The sequence below is a fragment of the Pristis pectinata genome, chromosome 20 (assembly GCF_009764475.1).
Source record: "Pristis pectinata isolate sPriPec2 chromosome 20, sPriPec2.1.pri, whole genome shotgun sequence".
Lineage (NCBI taxonomy): Eukaryota > Metazoa > Chordata > Chondrichthyes > Rhinopristiformes > Pristidae > Pristis > Pristis pectinata.
The window spans coordinates 25,693,165-25,713,977 of record NC_067424.1 but is presented as its reverse complement, the minus strand read 5'-3'; the positions used below and the strand labels follow the sequence as shown (position 1 = coordinate 25,713,977).

The following is a 20,813-nucleotide window of genomic DNA, read 5'->3' as shown; positions in this document are numbered from 1 at the left end:
CCAAATCTTATGGAAAATGTGACTAATGAATAAGATAACCACAGTGGAATATTTTAACAGGTCAAGATAAGAATATAAGAAGTGCATTTGGCAGAAGTTTCTTCATCAGTAGGTTTCAGTTCCAAAAAAGGCATTTCTGGATCTCAGGAACTGAGGGGATCAAGTGGAGAATGTGTCAATGGGGAACATTTGCAGAAAATGGTCATAGCAGCATAAGACTTAGATCAGATATGTAAGATAACGAGGAGCAAGCTAGAGTAAGGTAAATTGGAATCAAAGATTGGTAAAGAAAACTGCAATCAATCAATGAGAGACCTTTAAAGAGAAGTTGGTTCAGATATAATCCAGGTTCCTTCTCATCTCAAGGAAGCAATGGGCAGCAGAACCCAGAGCCCTGGTTGACAGAAGGGATAACTGCCCAAAAGCTGGACATGCTTGTGCAAACTTGTAATGTATATTGTTTATATATTATATATATACTTAACATTTCACGCGTTAAATTGCATTAGCCAGCACGTCAAGGTCAATATACAACCAATGAGAAAGTGGCTTGGGCACTTGTCCAATGATTCACCTTAGCATAACTGACATTTTCTCAATATCAACTACACAACCAATGATATCATGGGGTGAGCAGTGCACTTTCCCTCCCCTGCAAACAGAAGTTGGAACTTCTGTTGAAACCTGCAACCTTCATTATTAAAGCACAAAAATATTGCAGCAGATTGCTCAAAGCTCAGCGACGAGACATCAGAGTCTCCACCGTCATATCAATGAACTGTGCACAGAATCTCCCAGCATCATTTTTCAATGGCTAGCATTACATTAAATTAATTCCTTCATAGAAGGCAACCTTTTTTTAAAATCACTTTTAAGTTGTGTAGGGCGATATCATCCCTATGATCAGCTTGCCCCTTCACAGAGGGTGGGCCACTCATAGCATAGAAGTCATTCATACTGGGGCTGGGGAGGGCAGTGGGAAGCATGCCCAGATAAACGGGAGGGAAAGGTGGCCCCTTTCATTTCCGTGGCAGTCTTTTCTGCTACTGTACTGTGAGTCCCATGGAGGGAGTTCTTTAAATGCTGACTCACTCCCCAGCAGTCAGTAAACCAATGACATGGCAACTACAAGATCGCATCAAGGTCCTGAGAGAGACCATGTAGGTCCCATTTTAGCATGCAAATTAGTGATCAAAATGCTGTATTTTTTTAGTATTTTGCCAAATTTTGTGGAGAATCGACACGAGAGTTGCTGCTCTACCTAGCAAACAAAAAGAGGGTGAAGTCCCAACTCTGGGAAAAAGAATTACAGTGATGTAGAAAAAGTGGGTACAAGATCAAAGGGGAAGTGAAAGAAAAAACCAAAAGGAGCAAAGGGAGAGAGCATGAAAGAGACAGTGGCAAAATAAAAAGGGTATAAAGAATGAACAGGTCATGAGAGGAGGGATGGGGACAACCAGGGATGGAAAATAAGTTCTAGGCAAAGAGAAACAAAGGACTGCAGATGCTGGAATCCAGATGAAAAACACGATGATGCTGGAGGAACTCAGCATCCGTGGAGAAAAGCAGGCGGTCAACGTTTCGGGTCAGGACCTTTCTTCAGGACTGAAGATAGGAAAAGAGGAAGCCTAATATATAGGAGGGAAAAGCAGAGCAGTGATAGGTGGACAAAAGAGGGGAGGCGGGGTGGCCAAAAGGTGGTGATAGGTGGATACAGGTGAGAGATAGTGATAGGCAGGTATGAGGGAGGAAGGGAGAGCAGATCCACCGGGGGATGGGTCAAGGGTGAGGAGAGAAAGGAAAAGAAGGTAGGAAAAAAAGAGGCTAGGAGAGGGAAGAAGAGAAGCAGCACATTGGGGGGGGGGGGGTTGTGGGGAAGTGGGGTGGGAATTACTTAAAGTGGGAGAATTCAATGTTCATGCTGTTCGGCTGCAAGGTTCCAAGATGGAAAATGAGGTGCTGTTCCTCCAGTTTGCGCTTGGAATTCTCCTGACAGTGGAGGAGGCCAAGGACTGACATATCTGTGATAGTGTGGGAGGGGGAGTTGGAGTGACTGGTAACGGGGAGATGCAGATCGCGGTTAAGGACAGAGTGCAAGTTTCTAGGCATAAAGACAGAGAGCATGGCAGAATTTCTATGGCAAAGATACCGCAGAATTTTTAAGGCAATGTAAGAATGATGGCAGCTGAGATACTGAGTAGGATAGACACTGGTAAAGAGGTTTCAGCAAAGTTGAAATTCTTACACTTCAACAAAAGATGTAAGGTAAACCCAATAAATACAGGCGGTTTAAACTTGGTGGTGGAGAGGCTACTAGGAATGGCAATGTATTACAAAACTAACAGTCATTTGTGAATTATTAAAGCCAGGCTAGATTTATTAAGAAGAAATCATTAAGATTTTTAATATTTAACAGAGGGAGAAAAATGAAGATTATATTATCCACAAGCAATTTACCAGCAGCCCTGTTAAAGCTGAAGACAACTGGCCTCAACAGAAAAATACTCCAATGGTTGGAGTGATACTTCTCACAATGGAAGATGGTTATGATTGTCAGAAATCAATCATCTCAGCCCTGGGATATCTCCACAGGAGTTCCTCAGAACAGTGCCCTACATCCAACCAGCTCCAGCTGCTTCATCAATAACCTTCTTTCCATCATAAGACCAGAGATGGGGATGTTCACTAATTATTGCACAGTGTTCAACCTCATTTGCAAATGAAGCAGAATATGCCTGACTGCAGCAAGACCATTTCAAGCAGAGAATGTTGAGAGGAGAATTGATACCAGTGTTCAAGAATAAAAAGAATAATGTGCATCACGAGAATGTTTCTGTTCGCAAAACGGTGAATACTAGAGCTCAATGATTTAAGATAAGTGGCAAAGGAAACGTAAGGTCACATGAGAAAAAAACTGCTTCACACAGTAATTATGCGCTCAAGTTCACTACCTGAAAGACTGGGGGAGGAAGATTCAATTGTGGCTTCCAAGAAGAAATTATAAATGTACTTCAAGGGAAAAATACTGCAGATCTATTCGGAAAGAGGTAAAGAATGGGACAAACCAAATTTCTCTCAAGAAAGCTCAATGGGCCAAATTCCTCCTGTGTTGTACTGATTTTATTATTCTAATTGCATACTTTTTTCTATTTAAGTGTAAGGAATTATTGGAAATTATTAATGGTTTACAGAATTATTCCCCCAATACTTCAGAAGTATCTTTTCAACTGTTGTGAATCATCCATTTTTTTTTAAGAGGAAATCTTAAAAATAATGAAGTTTTGTAAATAGAATGCCAGGGATTATTTGAGGAGATTTTCCAAAGCATTGCAATTGAATATGTTCGTCATGAGTTGAAAATATCAGTTATTCCTACATTGTGAAAACAATTACAACATTTTTATTTTAGAGCATCTTAAGAACATATTTTGTTGTCATCAAAGGTTGCATTTATTAATCATCAAATGCAACAATACAATCATTGTACATAAATGAGTTTACTAGTCACAAGTATTTGCATCAGAGTTCCAGAAAAGACAAAATTAAGTTAAATCATTTCATTCTCAAAATATTTTATGTTCCATCTGAAATGGATCTTTTATACTCGACAGTGTGAACTTGATGCAAAAATTATCCATTAAGTTCAATCTAAATCAGAAACATATTGGCTGCTTCGTCAGCTGCATGCTGTTTTCCAGCTGCAAGCAGAATATAGCCAAGAAAAGATGTTCAATTTTACACGCAAGATCATTTATAAATTTTTGCCTCAATCGATTATAAAATGTTGTAATGGGTCAGTTGATGTTTTTGCATTAGAGTTAATGCAGCTTAAACACTGCATTTTATATGAGTAACATTACAATGCACAGCAAGTACAGTATGAATAAAATTACTGTTACCTTTGACAGCAAATGTACTTCTGATTTATTTGTAGAAATTTACTGAATATTTCCATTAGAAATAAAAAAAATAAAAGAGTCTTATTTCTCACCAGAAGTGATGAGGTGAAAGAATGAATTCAACCTTTGCAGTTTTTTATGTTTCAATAACTGCCATCTGGTTTAATGACATCCTAGAACTGTGAGAGTAAAGGCTGTTTTATCACAGCTAACAAAAGTTGTAAACTAAGAACTTTCTAATAATGGGGAAGATTTCCTCTGTACAGAATCTATAACGGAATTATAAACACACTCTTTATTAATAGGTAGCTGCACAGTGCATGGAAGTAATCTTATTTCAGAATCAGGTTTATTATTACTGACATATGTTGTGAAATTTGTTGTTTTGCAGCAGCAGTACAGTGCAAGACATAAAGACATATCCTCAGTGGTGGGGAGGGTTGTGTCTCTGATGGAGCTGGCTGAGTCTACAACCCTCTGCAGCATCTTTCAATCCTGTGCATTGGAGCCTCCATACCAGGCTGTGATGCAACCAGTCAGAATGCTCCAGACCATACATCTGTTGAAATTTGCAAGAACCGCTGGTGGTGTACCAAATCTCCTCAAACTCCTAATGAAGTAGAACCGCCAGCGTGCCTTCTTCATGATTGCAGCAATGTGTTGGGCCCAAGATAGATCCTCTGAGATGTTGATGCCCAGGAACTTGAACCTGCTCACCCTTTCCACTGCTGACCCCTCAATGAACACTGGTGTGTGTTCTCCTGACCTCCCCTTCCTGAAGTCCACAATCAATTTCTTGGTCTTGCTGACATTGAGTGTGAGGTTGTTGTTGTGACACCACTCAACCACTTGATCTACTTCAGTCCTGTACACCACCTCATCGCCATCTGAGATTCTGCCAACAACAGTGGTGTCATTGGCAAATTTATAGATGGTGTTTGAGCTGTGCCTAGCGACACAGTCATGACTGTAGAGAGGGTAGAGCAGTGGGCTAAGCATGCACCCTTGAGGTGCACCTGCATTGATTGTCAGTGAGGAGGAAATGTTATTACTAATCTTCACTGTGGTCTCCTGATAAGGAAGTCAAGGATCCAGTTGCAGATGGAGATACAGAGGCCCAGGTTTGAAGCTTGTTGATTAGTACTGAGAGGATGATGTTGTTGAACGCAGAGCTGTAATCAATAAACAGCAGCCTGACATATGTTTTGCTGTTGTCTAGGTGCTCCAAAGCTGAGTAGAGAGCCGGTTGTGGTGGTATGCACAACAGGTAGACTTGTTGTAGCGGTAGGCAAATTGCAGCAGGTCCAGGTCCTTGCTCAGGCAGGAGTTAATTCTAGTCATGACCAACCTCTCAAAGCACTTCATCACGTGGGGGTGTGAGTGCTACTGGGCAATAGTCGTTGAGGCAGCTCACCCTGCTCTTCTTGGGCACCGATGTAATTGATGCCCTTTTGAAGCAGGTGGGAACCTCTGACCGCAGCAGTGAGAGGTTGAAGATGTCCTTGAACGCTCCAGCCAGTTGGTCGGCACAGATTTTCAATACCCTGTCAGTTACTCCATCGAGGCCTGACACCTTGCGAGGGTTCACCCTTTTGAAGGATGTTCTGACATCAGCCTCCAAGATAGAGATCACAGAGTCACCAGATGTTGTGGGGATTCGCACAGGCGTAGTGTTATTCTCCCTTTCAAAGCATGGATAAAAGGCATTCAGCTCATCGGGGAGTGAGGCATCACTGCCACTTACGCTGTTAGGTTTTGCTTCATATGAAGTAATGGCACGCAAACCCTGCCACAGCTGTTGCGCATCCGATTGTGTTTCTAATTTCACACGGAATTGCCTTTTTGCTCTCACGATGGCGTTCCATAGTTCATACCTGAATTTCTTGAAGGGTTCTGGATCGCCGGTCGTGAACGCCACAGCTCTAGCCCTCATCAGATTGCGAATCTCCTGGTCCATCCAGGGCTTCTGGTTTGGGAAAACTCGGTATGTTCTCGACGGCACACACTCATCCACGCAGGTCTTGATGAAGTCGGTGATGGCAGTGATCATTCAGATCCAGAGATGAATCCCTGAATACGGTCCAGTCCACCGATTCAAAGCAGTCTCATTTGTTGATAATAGAGTCATTGAGATATACAGCATGGAAATAGGCCCTTTGGCCCACTGTTCGTGCCAACCATTAATCACTCATTTACACTAAACCAACATTAACTATTTATTTTGTTTTCCCCACATTCTCATCAACTACCCCCCAGATTTTACCACCCACCTACGCACTAGGACAATTAGCCTACCAGCCGACATGACATGCGAGGAAACTGGAGCACCCAATGGAAACCAGAGCAGTCACAGGAAGAACATGCAAACTCCACACCGACAGCAACCGAAGTCAGGATTGAACCCAGGTCTCTGGCATTGTGAGGTAGCAGTTTCTACTCGCTGTGTCACCGTGCCGCCCAATTTTACTCAAATAATTTTTAGCTAACCAAATAACTGAGGCTAACATAACTAGTTATTATTCTAGATTAATGCATTTCACATGAATAAAACACTGCTTGTATGATACCATATATGAAAAGAGGCAGAGAGGATGGGTGGGATAAATGTCCCAAATATGTATTTTCTATCAGACTTTGATGAAATCCTTCCTAAAAGGTTGGTTAGCAAATTGGAATAAAAGGATTAGCAATGGTACAGGTAATAAAATGACTGTAGGGCAGAAAACAAAGTCATAGTTTTTAAGACTAAAGGGAAGTACACGGTGCTGGGACAACTTTTTTTGACATATATTAGTGATTTAGAAAGGGATGTGAATAATAACATTTTAAAATTTGGAAGTAGGATGGTCTGGAGAAGGACTGTAAACTTCAAGAGGGCATAACAAGGGTAGTGAGATAAGAAAACATGTGACAGATGAAATTTAATTTTTAGAAGTGTAAGGGAACACACTTTGGTGGGAAGAAAGAGGGGAAATAAAAGCTAAATAGTTCAATCGGTGTAGGGGCACAGAAACCTGGATGAATCTTTGAAAGTGGCAGGGCAGAGAAACGCACAAAGTACAAAATAAAAATATCATTTTAACCTTTGTAAAACACTAATTAGACCACACCTGGAGTACTGCACCCAATTTTCATCACCATAATTTCGGATGTGAACTGCCCAAAGAGGGTGCAGAAAAGATTAGTTAGAATGGTTCCAGAAATGAGAGATTTCAGCTGTCTGGTGAACCTGGAGAAAATGAGGTTATTCCCTCTGGAGCAGAGACTGTTCACAGGGGCATCGATAGAGATATACAAAGTCATAACAGGTTGAGATAGGACAAACAATGAGAAACATGTCCAGAGGACACAGCTTTAATGTGATTGGCAAAAGATACAAAGTTGGTATATGAAATAGCTTTCTTTATGTGGCAAATATTTATGATCAAGAATGTATTGCCTGAAAGTATGGTGGACACAGATTTAGCCACAGCTTTCATAGAGTCATACAGCACAGAAACAGGCCCCTTTACCCAACTGATCCACGCCAACCAGGATTCCCAGCTAAGCTGGTCCCATTTGCCCCTGTTTGGCCCAAGAAGTGAATTTGCTGAATAATTGAAGGTAAATAAAAATTGCAGGGTTCTGAGGAAAGCGACTAATTGGATTTCCCTGCAAAGAGCTGGTATAAACTCAATGGGCAGAGCTGCCTGAATTCATTGATGTCAAGATTCTACAATTCTAAATGCATTTATACAGTGCCTTTCACAACCTCGAAAATTTCAATGTACTTTAGAGCCAACAAAGTACCTTTGAAGTATAGCCAGCATTGCAAAATAGGAAATTAGTGTTTCATTCCAAATCCTTTTCTGGTTGAAAGGTTTTGTCTCAATGCCTTCCATTGGAATGAGGAAATTTGCTTGAAGCACAACTGGAAGTGTATCATTCTAATGTAATTTAGTAATCTAATAGTTTATGAAGATTTGAAGACCAAACAGATGTTTAAAAAAATTGAGAAGAGCTTCTCCTCATCCCTAAAAAACAGCTTACATTTTTGATAACCATTTCTCTACCTCAGTTATATAAATTATATTTGCCACTCAACTATCTATGCATTCATCGCCCCATTGACTCACTAAGAATATATATGGAATGACTGAATACAATGTGCAAGACAACCAATTGGAAGGAGTGTACAAATATACAAAACCTTTCATAACTTCAGGATGCCCCAAAGCTCTTCACAATGAATGAATAAATTTTGTGATCACTCCTACAAATAGGTAACATGTCAACCAATTTACAAATACCTAAGTCCCAGAAACAGCTGACTTGATATCAGCCAGATGCTTTGTTTTAGTGACATTGGTTGAAGGGAAAATTTTGACAAGTCAGTGGGATATTCAAAATGTTCATATTCAAAACAGTGTCACAGAATATGAGATGGTAGACAGAACCTCATCTCAATGACTCATCTAGAAAATAGTACCTTTCCCACAGGGCTAAATTAGGATTTGTTTTCATGTCCAGAATCAAACCCACAATCATCTGACTCAGAGACAAGAGCACTGGTATAAAGTCACAGCTGCAATTTGAATCATGTTCCTCCCTACCTTGTGCCTTTTCTCATACACAACAGAGGAGAGAAATTCATCTTTGGTCACTCAAGCTGAGAGGAACTGCTGGTGCTTATTCACTTTACACATTTTGTCCTTTGACTACAAAGGGTGTACAACAGGCGAATACAACTAGCCCACCAGTTTTCTCACATGCATTCAGCACTGGGCAACCAGAGATTATTTTCTTCCTTTTGCACTTTCCTGAGCCAAGAAGAAGAATCTAGTAAATGCAGGATTATTTGCTTAAACAACTATTGTTGCTCAACACATTTGTCCTTAGTAAGTGTTCAAGTGGAAGGTGGGAAAAACTTTCAATTGAATATCTCAAACTACCTCTCAATCATCTCAACCCCTCCCACCCAGGTCATTCTGTCTTCTTTTCCTCTCCATCAGGCAGAAGATACAGGAGCCTGAGGGCACATACCACCAGGCTCAAGGACAGCTTCTATCCCACGCTAATAAGACTATTGAACGGTTCCTTTATATGATGAGATAGACTCTTGACCTCACAATCTACCTTGTTTGACCTTGCACTTTATTGTCTACCTTCAGTGCACTTCCCTGTAGCTGTGACACTTTACTCTGTGTTTTGTTATTGTTTTTACCCTGTACTACCTCAATGCACTGTGTAATGAATTGATCTGCCATGAAGAAGCTTTAGATTACCCATTCATTCACTGTCTGGAACCCAGGTTGCATGTTCTAGAGATTCCACAGAAAGAAAAGCAGAAAGACCTGTATACAAAATAAAAACAGCTTTGGGCAGGAAGAAGTAAGAAAATGTCTGCATTTTAATTACTTTTTCCTCCCTGTTATCTCATCTTATTATATAATTTACATAGAGCTTTACTGTAACAGAAAAATGCATCAAGGAGCCAGTTGAAATGAGGCATTTACTTTCATATAACTATCATTTACAAGTAGAGACTCTCCACCTGCTCTACCACAGGGGTAATATACTGCATTCCATCCTTAACTCAGATGCTTTGCAGGCAATTGACCACCAAGCTACTGGCAATGTTGCTTTTGATCAGAGGAACACTGCAGTAGGCCAATGGGAACTTCTCCATTGATCACCTCACATTTTGTGTAGAAATGCCTGACATGTGATCAGTGGTTTGCCCATTTGGTGAAATCAAGAATGCACTTAGCTTTGTGATCAAGCTGATTTTACCACTTAACGTTGACATTTCATTTTCTCCTTCCCTGTCCTGGGACACCCAAGCTCAAATGCTAAATCTGTACCCTGGCTAATGTGATATTGCACTTGTACTTTCATTTCTTAGAAATACACAAGATTAGTTTCATATATTGTTCTTTTTTAAATGATGTTTAGGTAATTTAAACAATATGTGTAGTGTATTACCTATAATTAGCTCACAGAAAATTTTACGTAATAGGTATTCAACAGCTTTAGCAGATTTGGGGGCAATCATCATAAGTAGAAGACAGTTCAAATCATCTATCATTTAGGAACTTCACAATTATGGCATTCTGTAAATGTTCGTAAATCAGAATCATGTTTTGCTTTCCAGAACTCACTAAATCACTTTGAACTCTCTTTTAGCATAATTTCAATTTTAATTGTATCTAGCATTTCAAACTATTTAATAGCTACTGGGTTGAACCCTGATAAGCATGATTAATGTCTGGATAATGCAATGTCCATTGTGAATACCATATATTACAATGATGCCCACAGTTTAGTGAGATGTAAAACACTGCAGTCTTTTGAACAGTGGTCATGCTGCAATAGCACACCGTCATTCCTCAAAGGATTACAATTCTTTTAATGGGAGGTCCAATTTCAGCCATGCGCATGACAATTAAGTTAATACAGCAAAAATGGAAATTATAGTGTCATGCATTAAATTAAACATCAAAACCTTGAAGTCCCTTGCCAAAATCATAAATCAATACTAAAGAGTCAATCTTAGCTGTCACATGAACACATCTCTAACTATATTGTCCACCTATGTTCACAAAAAGCATGAAATTAGATTTATGTAATCCACATATAGTTACTTGGTAGCAATTTGCAAAGTAAATTACAATGACTTCATAAAGAGTTTATTAAATGGATCCAATTTAAACCTCAATCTGCAAATGGACACTGAAAAATCCAGATCCTCTAACATTCTAACATAATTTTTAGTCAAACATTATTATTCAAAATATTATAGTGAGATATAAATTTATTTTTGGATCTATAGTTTATCACCTCAACCTGACATTTATATGAGTGCCATAATGGTTGGATTTTTAAATGGAGAAAAAAATTACTTTACAAACATACTAAATAAAACAGTTTAGAATTTAATTTTCAATTAGAAAATATGAAATCAAAGCTACCCAGTGTTGTACACTGATTTTTAAATACTACATAACAATTCCTATATTAAAATAATGCAAAAATAATTCCTTTATCTCAAGAGATTTTTAATGTAATTTTAAATGTGTACATCTCAGTTTTGCACAGTTTTGTTATTATATAAATATTATGTTAATATTAATAAAATATTCCACTGTGATTAAAATGTTGAAATGGATTAAAAAAGAGATTTCTGTTTCTAATAATATTTTTCTTTAAGTCAAAGTGAATGCTGAAGTAAGTGGTACTGATTTGCTCTCTTTCAAGTGCATGCGTGATATCACCTATTTAAAGCAATGCAGAAGCGCAATGTTAACCAAAGGGCATGAAACTTTCTTTTCAAGTAGGATTGTTAAGATGCAGAACATGCAAAGTATGGCATGATTGAATAAAACATTTGTATTACCATTAAACAGAAATACCTTAAATTAACTTCAATCGTGTACAACTATATCAAACATTCCTTTTGAAATAACTGATTTTAAAAAAAGTTATCATAAAATATTATCCATCCATTATTTTAAAGCAGTCAGTACAACAAATTTAGCAGAGCAGCTATTTGTAGCTACACAAAGATTCTCATTTTTAAACAAAATCTTTTCCCACAAATTAAAACATATCTGGAATATAAAGTATAAAGAAAATAACAAAATTCATCCAGTGGACAATACATTTTTAACCATCAGTTATCTCATAATGTGCAGATGGCACATAGATAGCTAAGGCACAATTAAAATGCATTATGAGGCTGCAAATGCAGCAACCTGCCCACCAGAGCATCACTGCACTGCATCAGTAATTAAAGATGACAATTTTAAGTGAGTCAAGGAATGCTATTAATACAACAAAGGCCTAATTATAGACATCCTTCTTTACATTAATTATAATGACAGATCATAAAAAGAGCACATTTTAACTATTTATGCAGGGAAAAAGTAACAACTGTGGTGTAAACTGTGAAACAAATAAACTGGATGTAAAAACTGAATGAGTTTATTTTTACTATTTAATGGACATGCCTTTAGCATAACAGGCATAAAACTCACCCAGCATCTGACTAAATAAAAGCTGTTCTAGGTCACCCAGCACTGTGACAACAAGCTCAGGATCCACCTTTAAATAAGCTTTTTCCTCTGGTTGCTGTGTCTTGCTTGTTGCCGGTGTCTGCTTTTTAATATTCTTTGCTTTGCTGGACAAAATTTCATCGTCAGACTTGCTCCCATCCCCTGTGCTGGTGTCAGTTGGTTTATTAAGTGGTTTTACTTCAGCCCAGGGTCCTCTTGGGATCCTACTTGGGATCCCACGGATTGCAGAAGGTGCTGCGAGAGGTTTATTCACACTTGGTGCTATTTTACACTGAAGCAGTGAGTGCTCAGATTTTGAGAGAGATTTAGACATTGGTGCCTCTTTAGGTTTCAGCCCTCCCTTGCCGAGTGTTTGAGCTGGTTTTGACATGTCGTCGCACCACTTGGGCTCATACAGCTGCATCTTTTTTTCTGCATCAGTCAGGAAGGAAAGGTTAGTGAGAGATTTTTGCTTCCTCAAATTAGTTCCACCTTTAAACACCTTCAGCTCGGTGGTTCTTTGCATTGTTGGAGGTTTACCCTTCTTTGCATGCTGCACTCCCTTGCCATCTGGCTGCCGCTTATAATTCTTCACATCTTCTTGGGTCTCATCACACATCTCAGTTTCGCAACATTTGACATTTGCACCAAGCATCTTGCTTGAATGTAATCATTCGTCTGTATCCAAACAGCAGGATAACAGGAAGGTTTCTTGCTTTCCAGCTCCAGTATTCAATCCAGATATCCCTCTCTGAAACAGCAGTTCCTGGGCTGTGCAGCTCTCTTCACACAGCTTGCTTGTTGCAGCATCAGATGATCAACTCCCGCTGGCAGATTGATCACCAGAGGAATGTCATCACCAAACGCCCTCCCCTGCTTCCAAGATGCTCTGTGCTAAGAAAGAAAAGGCTATTCCATCATTCCCAGCAAAAGGGGGAAATCAGAGAGCAGCTTCTTTCTTGTTCAATTGCTCTCTCTAGAATTTTTCTCACAGCTCAAAACAGGCATCAATTCAAACAGCTGTTGTGGTAACAGCTTCCATTCCGGCATTAAATCAGCTCAATTAGCAAGACAGGAAATACTGAGCGTGAGAGAGCAGGGGAATGGGCTGGACTCAGCCCTCCTCAATATGCAGCCCACATCCCTAGTGTATCCCAGCTTCCTCCACTGCAGTGGCTGCTCCTTGCTGCCATGGCAGCAGACATCTCAGTGAAAATTAGAACAAGAGCATAAAACATTAAATAAAATAAAACATCCATCAAGAAGCAGAATGCAAAAGTGGCAAGTTCTATCATTTCAATTGATTTTAGTGCATCCTGTTCCTTTGGTAAAACCCTAAGTAATGTTACTATATAATTATTAATTTTAGAAAGTGCATTTAAGGGTGGAAGGTACCATACCATACCTGCAAAAGGGTAAATGGAAACCTTTAATTTTTTAAAAATATGCTATTGAATTTATTAAAAAAGAGGCAAATTATCTGATATTCATGAAAAAATATTTTCTTACAGGTGCATAAAAATTTGAAGACAAGATATTTTCGAAATATAAATTCAATCAAATAAATGCCATGCCCCATTACAAACGGAGGTGTAACCATTTTATTGTCTCAGAGGATAACACACATAAAGCATACAGATCACTGACGCTTAGTAACGTAATTAGGGAGCAAGTGAAGAAAACAATAGCTCTGTATGTCGAATAAAAGTGAACATTATAATTCCTGTCTTCCAACAGGAAATGGCAGTCCCTCTCAGGACATATTTACATCAATTTTTTCCCAGCCCTCAACTTTCATTTGCATCCATTTACTCACACTATGTATCGAATCACAAATGACTCAGCTGCATGTAGATTGCTGCATGACAATATTGAAAATGAAAAACAATAACATTCAGGACAAATTTGATGTTCATTTTCAAACAGCAAGCATTCCAGTAATGGAAAGACCAAAAAACATCAAAAGGTTCTTATAATGATGGACTAAAGTAATTACAGAAATCCGTAAACTAGAAGAGAAGCTTAATTTTTTTTCTACTTGATTTGAATGAATTTTATCTAAAAGCACATGCTTTGATCTTACCTGCAGAGAAGACTTCAGCATATTCTCTCAAATAGGTCCTCAACTGGTGTGAGCTATCCATGCTGAAACAAGCCTCAATTAGTGTGATAAGGCCTGCCGCAGCATTAGTTCAAAAGGTCCAGGCTTAACTGGACCACTGCATTGACCTTATTCCAGGTATCAGTTCCCACACATCCCTCTCTTTCCTACTTATTTTGCTAAAAGCCCAGATCTCGCCACCGACATCCACCCTCCTTACAGATTAGTGGGGTAGTGTTGAAAGCAATGGGATAGTCGGACACATGGCTAACATGTGTGACTAACCATTTAATTATTCCCATCATCAAAATGGAGACCAGCCTATGCCTGAATCAAACCCCTCCTCTTCAAACTCTGGCCTGATCACATCTCCAATTCACCATCTACCACCCATGCCTCACCCCACCCATCAAACTGCATGCACCTCGTCCGATGAGAGACCTTGCACTGAAGTCACCAACTACAATGTCTGTAACTTCTGACTCCAGGTCAGATCCTCCCTAACTGTTTTTCCCACATGAATCGTCCGTTCCTGCCCACCATTCATGATCCATGTCCTAGCTGGTTTTGGAAGGAAGGGCCCAAAAATCCCTTTATGCAACAACAAAAAACATAGCACTGTGTTCTTGTCGATCAGCTTATCAAAGGGAAGAGCAATTTTGTGTTCATTTCTGTGCCTTAGCACCCACTGAAAATTCAATTCCAAATTTTGCAACCAGATTTTTGTTGCACTGGCACCTTTCAACCTAATGTGCCCCTGGGTGACATCAACAACAGTGCAACTTCCAAAATTCAACTCCAGTGAGATTTTCAAGCTCAGTGGGCTGAAAAATGCCTCTTCTTATTCACTCACACAGCCAGCTTTTACTAATCCTGTTCCTCCTCCTTTATCTTCACAGAAATCTACGACCTCCTGCAACTTCAAACATAGACTAACACCTGACTACTTTGCCCTTGGAGTTCAAAGTCACAGACACTCTCAGCTTCCTGGTCCCAGGCATATTCCAGGGTGCTAATGCTTAATACAAAATATCTCAGTTTGTTTTTCAATGCTTCATCAGGGATATCACCCAACTGCATGCTCAAGGAGATAAGACTTCATCTACTTTCTTTCAACCCACAGGAGTAGGCAAAGCATGGCCATTTGCCTGCAGTGCAGACTTCTCCAAAGTTATGATCAGCACTGACAAAGTATCACTCCTTACAATGACCTTCCTGGAAACCTCCTGATGTAACCCTGGAGTGGTCCATTGCATTCCTTACACATGAATTTGCAGACTGTACTTAATATTCTTCATCAGCCTTTCCTGGCCCCAATACCACCTCCACCTCTGTCCCACCTCTCCAATGAGTCCCCTCCCCCAATCATTGCAACATCTATTCATTAGGCAACATATTCTCCAGTACCTAGCAGAGTGCTTTTTGTATTGTACGTCCCTTCAAATGCTGGCTGGTGACTCTGCAACTTCAAGAATAAGTACGCTGTAAACTTGCAACAGACCAAACAATAGAGATGCAAGAGACTGCAGACGCTGGAACCTGGAGGAAAATAGTAGCTGCTGGAGGAACTCAGCGGGTCAGACAGCATCTGTGGAGGGAAATGGATAGTCGACATTTCGGGTGAAGAACTTTCATCAGTCCAGGTTAAAGGTCTCGACCTGAAACATCAACTGCCCATTTCCCTCTACAGATGCTGCTTGACCCATTGTGTTCCTCCAGCAGCTCATTTTTAAACAAAGAAATAGTGTGTTCTGAAATGGACACACAAGATCACAAGACAAGGGAGCAGAAGTAGGCCATTCAGCCCATTGAGTCTGCTCCAAAGAAAAGGGGGAAAAAAAGAATGAGAAATGGGGGGGGGGGCAATGAAAAAAAAACTATTCTAACCCCAATTTCCGGCCTTATCCCCATATCCCTTGATACCTTGACTAATTAGATATCTATCTCCTCCTTAAACGCCTCCAGTGATCTAGCCTCCACTGCTGTACGTGGCAAGGAATTCCATAAATTCACTACCCTCTGGCTAAAGAAATTTCTCCTCATCTCTGTTTTAAACCTGTACCCTCTAATTCTAAGATTGTGCCCTCTGGTCCTGGACTCACCCACCAAGGGAAACAGCTTGGCCACATCTACTCTGTCCAGTCCTTTCAACATTTAAATGTTTCTATGAGGTCCCCTCTCATTCTTCTGTACTCCAGCACAACAGTACACAGGAAAACTTGACAATGCCACTCTAGGAACTTCATAATTGAAGATGCCGATCTTTATGAGACTTCTACTGGAGTTAGGGTGACCCACAATGCTGTGTAAGTGCCAGTGAAATGTAGCAAAGCAATTTCTAGGCCAATGTGTTTATCTGTGCAAGGACTATTCTATTGCCTACAATGCCTTTGATCTCAGGCTCAACAGAATTTTGCTGCAGGGATCTCCTCAAAATTGATACGGTGCTGCTACACAATTCTACTTTAGCAAGTCCTTCCTGCCATGGAGGGATTTCTCGTCCTGTGTCTTCCATACTCTGTATCAAGTCACCAGCAATCTTGTAGCCCAAATAGAGAGGGGTAAAACTTTGGAAAAATATCCATGACTTTAATATGAGGATCTCATTTATTCCAAGTGGGAATCTCTTCCATTTTCTAAATCCAGCAATTGAAATGTGATGGCCAAGATACGCAGTTGTTTGCTGTTACTTTAACCTTGATCTTGTCAGGTGAAGGAGATTAAACCTGAGACAAATATACGTATTTGGCCAATACCATTTTTAATTTTGCATCGTTAAAACACTTTTTAAGATGTATGGCTATCATGGTAAGCTGGATATCAGCCTTTTATCACTGATATCTTGTTTTAAATGCATCACATCACATATTTTAAAAATCATACATAGCACACTAAATTCAGAGCAGCTGACACAACTACAAAATGCTCATCGCTTTAAACAGACCCGAAACTTTCACTAGGTTGAAAGTACAAGACAGCCCCCAGCTTGCTGCAAATCGAGTTGCTGCCAGACACAAGAAACTGCAGATGCTGGATCTGCAGCAACAAACAATCTGCTGGAGGTACTTAGCTGTTCCAGCAGCATCAGAAGTTGCTGGTAAACTATATGTCCTGTTACATACAACACTGGGATAATATAAAGCACTGGAACAATTGGGGGACACAAGCACTTAGAAGGTGTGAAATTTATTTTCTGAGGTTTTCTGTCCTCAGAAAAGTTTCTTTCAACTGTCTTTTTGATGGCAGAATTATACCAAGAACAGGGAAAACCTGTTTCCTTTAACTAATCAGTACCTAATTTATTTGTTGTGCTTCTAGGAGTCAGGCTCCATCTCAAATCTTTCCCAAGCTCTTGCCTCCCCTTTTAAACAGCTTTAATGTTGAAAGCAAAAGCAACTCAAATTCCTAAATGTACCTTCTACAGTAATTTGATGGATCAATATATTAAAAGCAAACTGCATTGGCTCATTGTCTGACCTCCACCATGGCTGGAAAATATGAAAAGCTGTTGATTTTCAACCACAAATTTGACCTCTGGATACAAAACACTGTCTGCATAAAATGCAGACATTTGGTCTTTTATATGAGTAATAAGACCAACTCACGAGGCATCCTGTCTGTGAGATTCTCAATTGAGTCATCTGTTTTCTCTCACTGCGTTGTGCCCTTTTTTCCCTTGATGATCCCTTTTTGTCTTCAGCCAGATCCTCTCCAGATATCTCAATCACCCACAGGAAACTGGGAGCAATTAGGTTAATACACTCAGCCTGATCTTTTCTCAACCTATTTTCCATATTTATCTTTTTCTGCAGATTTGGGTGAAAGCAAAGTTTTGAGAAATTTTCACCTCCTTCATATTATTAATTTGGTCTCGTTACTGATCATACAGAATTGCTTGTTTTTATAAATTCTTAGAATTCCAGACTTTTGTGCCTGGTCCTTTGTGGCTGTTTTGGGTTTTGGCTAAAAAATCCTCACTAGTCCCTCCTGTCCTACTTCCCCCTCAGAGCCCACGTGCATTTGCCTTTGTCAGATTCAAATGTGCATCAATTCATCTCTTAAAAGATGAAACAATGCCTGTCTAAACTACAGCCTGAAGCAAGTCTTTCATTCTTTCACAACTCAAGGAGTAAATATCCTCTTTCCTCACTTGTATAGTGGCAATTTTACATGAATAAGATGGTCACAGTCTCTCAGACCAAGGGAATTATCTTTCCAATCCAATCCAACCAATGTCTGTCAACATTTTCTCTTAGCTTTCTCTTCTGCAAGGTATATAAATCCAGAATTCATATCTCCTATCCTTGTGTTCTATCCTTTCCCCCTGACAAATATAATGATCACATAATTAAATAAAATATTTAATTTTCAGTGATCGACAAGGTCGCACTACCACCCTTCAAAATGTTTTGCTCAGGGCAGGAACACATTTGCTCTTCAAGCCAGTGCACAGACATATGCAGCATAAATCTATCAGAGATGCCAAGAGACAATACCAGTTCAAAATCAAGTCTCAGACCAGCCATTAGTTGTGGCAGGGCTTACATGCCATAATGGGCTACAAACCGAAGTCGGGCAGCATCGCTGACAACAGTGCATCCCTTCCCGATAAGCTTAACACATCCTATGCACGTTTTGAACAGAAAGTAATTGGTATGTCACCACCCACCCCGACAACCTCCAATACACCTGAACCCATCATCACCACTGAGGACGTAAGATCAGTCTTCAGGAGAGTGAACTCGTGGACAGCACCTAGCCCGGATGGTGTCCCTAGCCGTGTCCTTAGATCCTATACAGATCAGCTGGTCGGGGTACTTGCAGACATTTTTAACCTGTCTTTGCTTCAATCTGAGGTTCCCACCTGCTTTAAAAAGACCACTATCATCCCGGTACCTAAGAAAAATAAGGAAATGTGCCTTAATGACTATCAACCGGTGGCTCTGACATCCATCATCATGAAGTGCTTCAAGAGGCTGGTCATGGCACGCATTAACTCCACCCTCCCAGACAACCTCAACCCACTGCAATTCGCCTTCTGCCAAAACAGGTCCATGACAGACACCACTCCCTGGCCCTACACTCGTCTCTGGAGAATCTGGACAGTACATTATTAGATACCTAAATTGTTAATTAACTACAGTTCTGCCTTCAGTACTGTAATTCCAAGCAAACTCATCACCAAACTCTGAGACCTGGGACTCAGCACCTCCTTTTGCAACTGGATTCTTGACTTCCTCACCAACAGACCAATGTGTATCAACATTTTAAAACCCCTCAACATTTTCTCAGTAAGGACAGGCAGCAACACATTTGGCAAGATTATTCTCAACACCAGTGCCCCACAAGGCTACGTCCTCAGCCCCCTACTCTATCCCCTATACACACACGACTGCATGGCCAGATTCTGGGCCGAATTTCAAATAACGAGTCGTAGTACAGGAAGGAGATAGGGAGCTTAGTGACATGATGTCATGACAACAACCTTTCCCTGAATGTCAGCAAAACAAAAGAGCTGGTCATTGACTTCGTGAAGGGGGGCGGTGCACATGCTCCTGTCGACATCAACAGTGCTGAGGTCAAGAGGGTTGAGAGCTTCAAGTTCCTTGGAGTAAACATCACCAGTAGCCTGTCATGGTCCAACCACGTAGATGCCATGGCCAAGAAAGCTCACCAGCACCTCTACTTCCTCAGGAGGCTAAAGAAATTTGGCATGTCCACTTTGACACTCAGCAATTTTTATTGATGCACCACAGAAAGCATTCTACCTGGGTGTATCGCAGCTTGGTATGGCCACTGCTCTGCCCAGGACCGCAAGAAACTGCAGAGAGTTGTGGACACAGCTCAGAACATCATAGAAACCAGCCTCCCCTCCATGGACACTGTCTATACCTCTCGCTGCCTTGGTGAAGCAGCCAATATAATCAAAAACCCCACACACCTGGGTCATTCTCTCTTCTCCCCTCTCCCATCTGGCAGAAGATACAAAAGCCTGAAAGCACGTACCACCAGGATCAAGGGCAGCTTCTATCCTGCTGTTATAAGATTATTGAACAGTTCCCTAGTATGATAAGATGGACTCTCCACCTCACAATTTACCTTGCACCTTATTGTCTGCCTGCACTGCACTTTCTCTGTTGCTTTGACACTTTATTCTGCATTCTGTATTGTTTTACCTTGTACTACCTAAATGCACTGTGTAATGAATTGATCTATATGAACGGTATGCAGGACAAATTTTTCACTGTACCTCAGTACATGTGACAATAATATTCCAATTCCAATTCTAATTCAAAGCATGGAGAAGAATCAGTCAGTTTTTGTTGATGTGTTGGAAAGGGAACAGAAACACTGTTCAGCGTTCCACCCACCACGTCCACACATCGTTGTGCGCAGTTTTGGTCGCTCTGTTATAGGAAAGACATCATTAAACTGGTAAGAGTGCAGAGAAGATTTAAAAGGGAGCTGCCAGGAGTCAAGGGCCTGAGCTGTAGGGAAAGGTTGGGCAGGCTAAGACTTTATTCCTTGGAACGTAGGAGACTGAGAGGTGACCTTATAGAGGTGTATAAAATCATGAGGGGCATAGATGAGGAGAATGCACAGTGTTTTTTCCAGTGAAGGAGAACTATAAACTAGAGGGCAGAGGTTAAAATGAGAGGGGAAAGATTTAAAAGGAACCTGAGTGGCAACTTCTTCATGCAGAGGGTGGTGCGTATATAGACTGAGCTGCCAGACAAAGTGGTTGAGGCAGGTACAATAACAACATTCAAAAGGCATTTG

General features: G+C 40.4%; 1 protein-coding gene across 2 annotated transcripts in view; it reads right to left on the bottom strand.

Annotated features, from left to right (window-relative positions):
- Positions 1–20,813, bottom strand: part of nav1b (neuron navigator 1b) — a 485,995-nt gene that overhangs the window by 276,161 nt on the left and 189,021 nt on the right. The window contains exon 1 of one of the 2 annotated variants that reach the window (XM_052034604.1): positions 11,915–12,713. The exons of the other annotated variant lie outside the window; for it this stretch is intronic. Coding sequence (XP_051890564.1) covers positions 11,915–12,587 — 673 coding nt within the window. The 5' untranslated portion in view covers positions 12,588–12,713. Of the gene's footprint in view, positions 1–11,914; positions 12,714–20,813 lie in introns of those variants that run through there. 2 annotated transcript variants of the gene reach the window in all.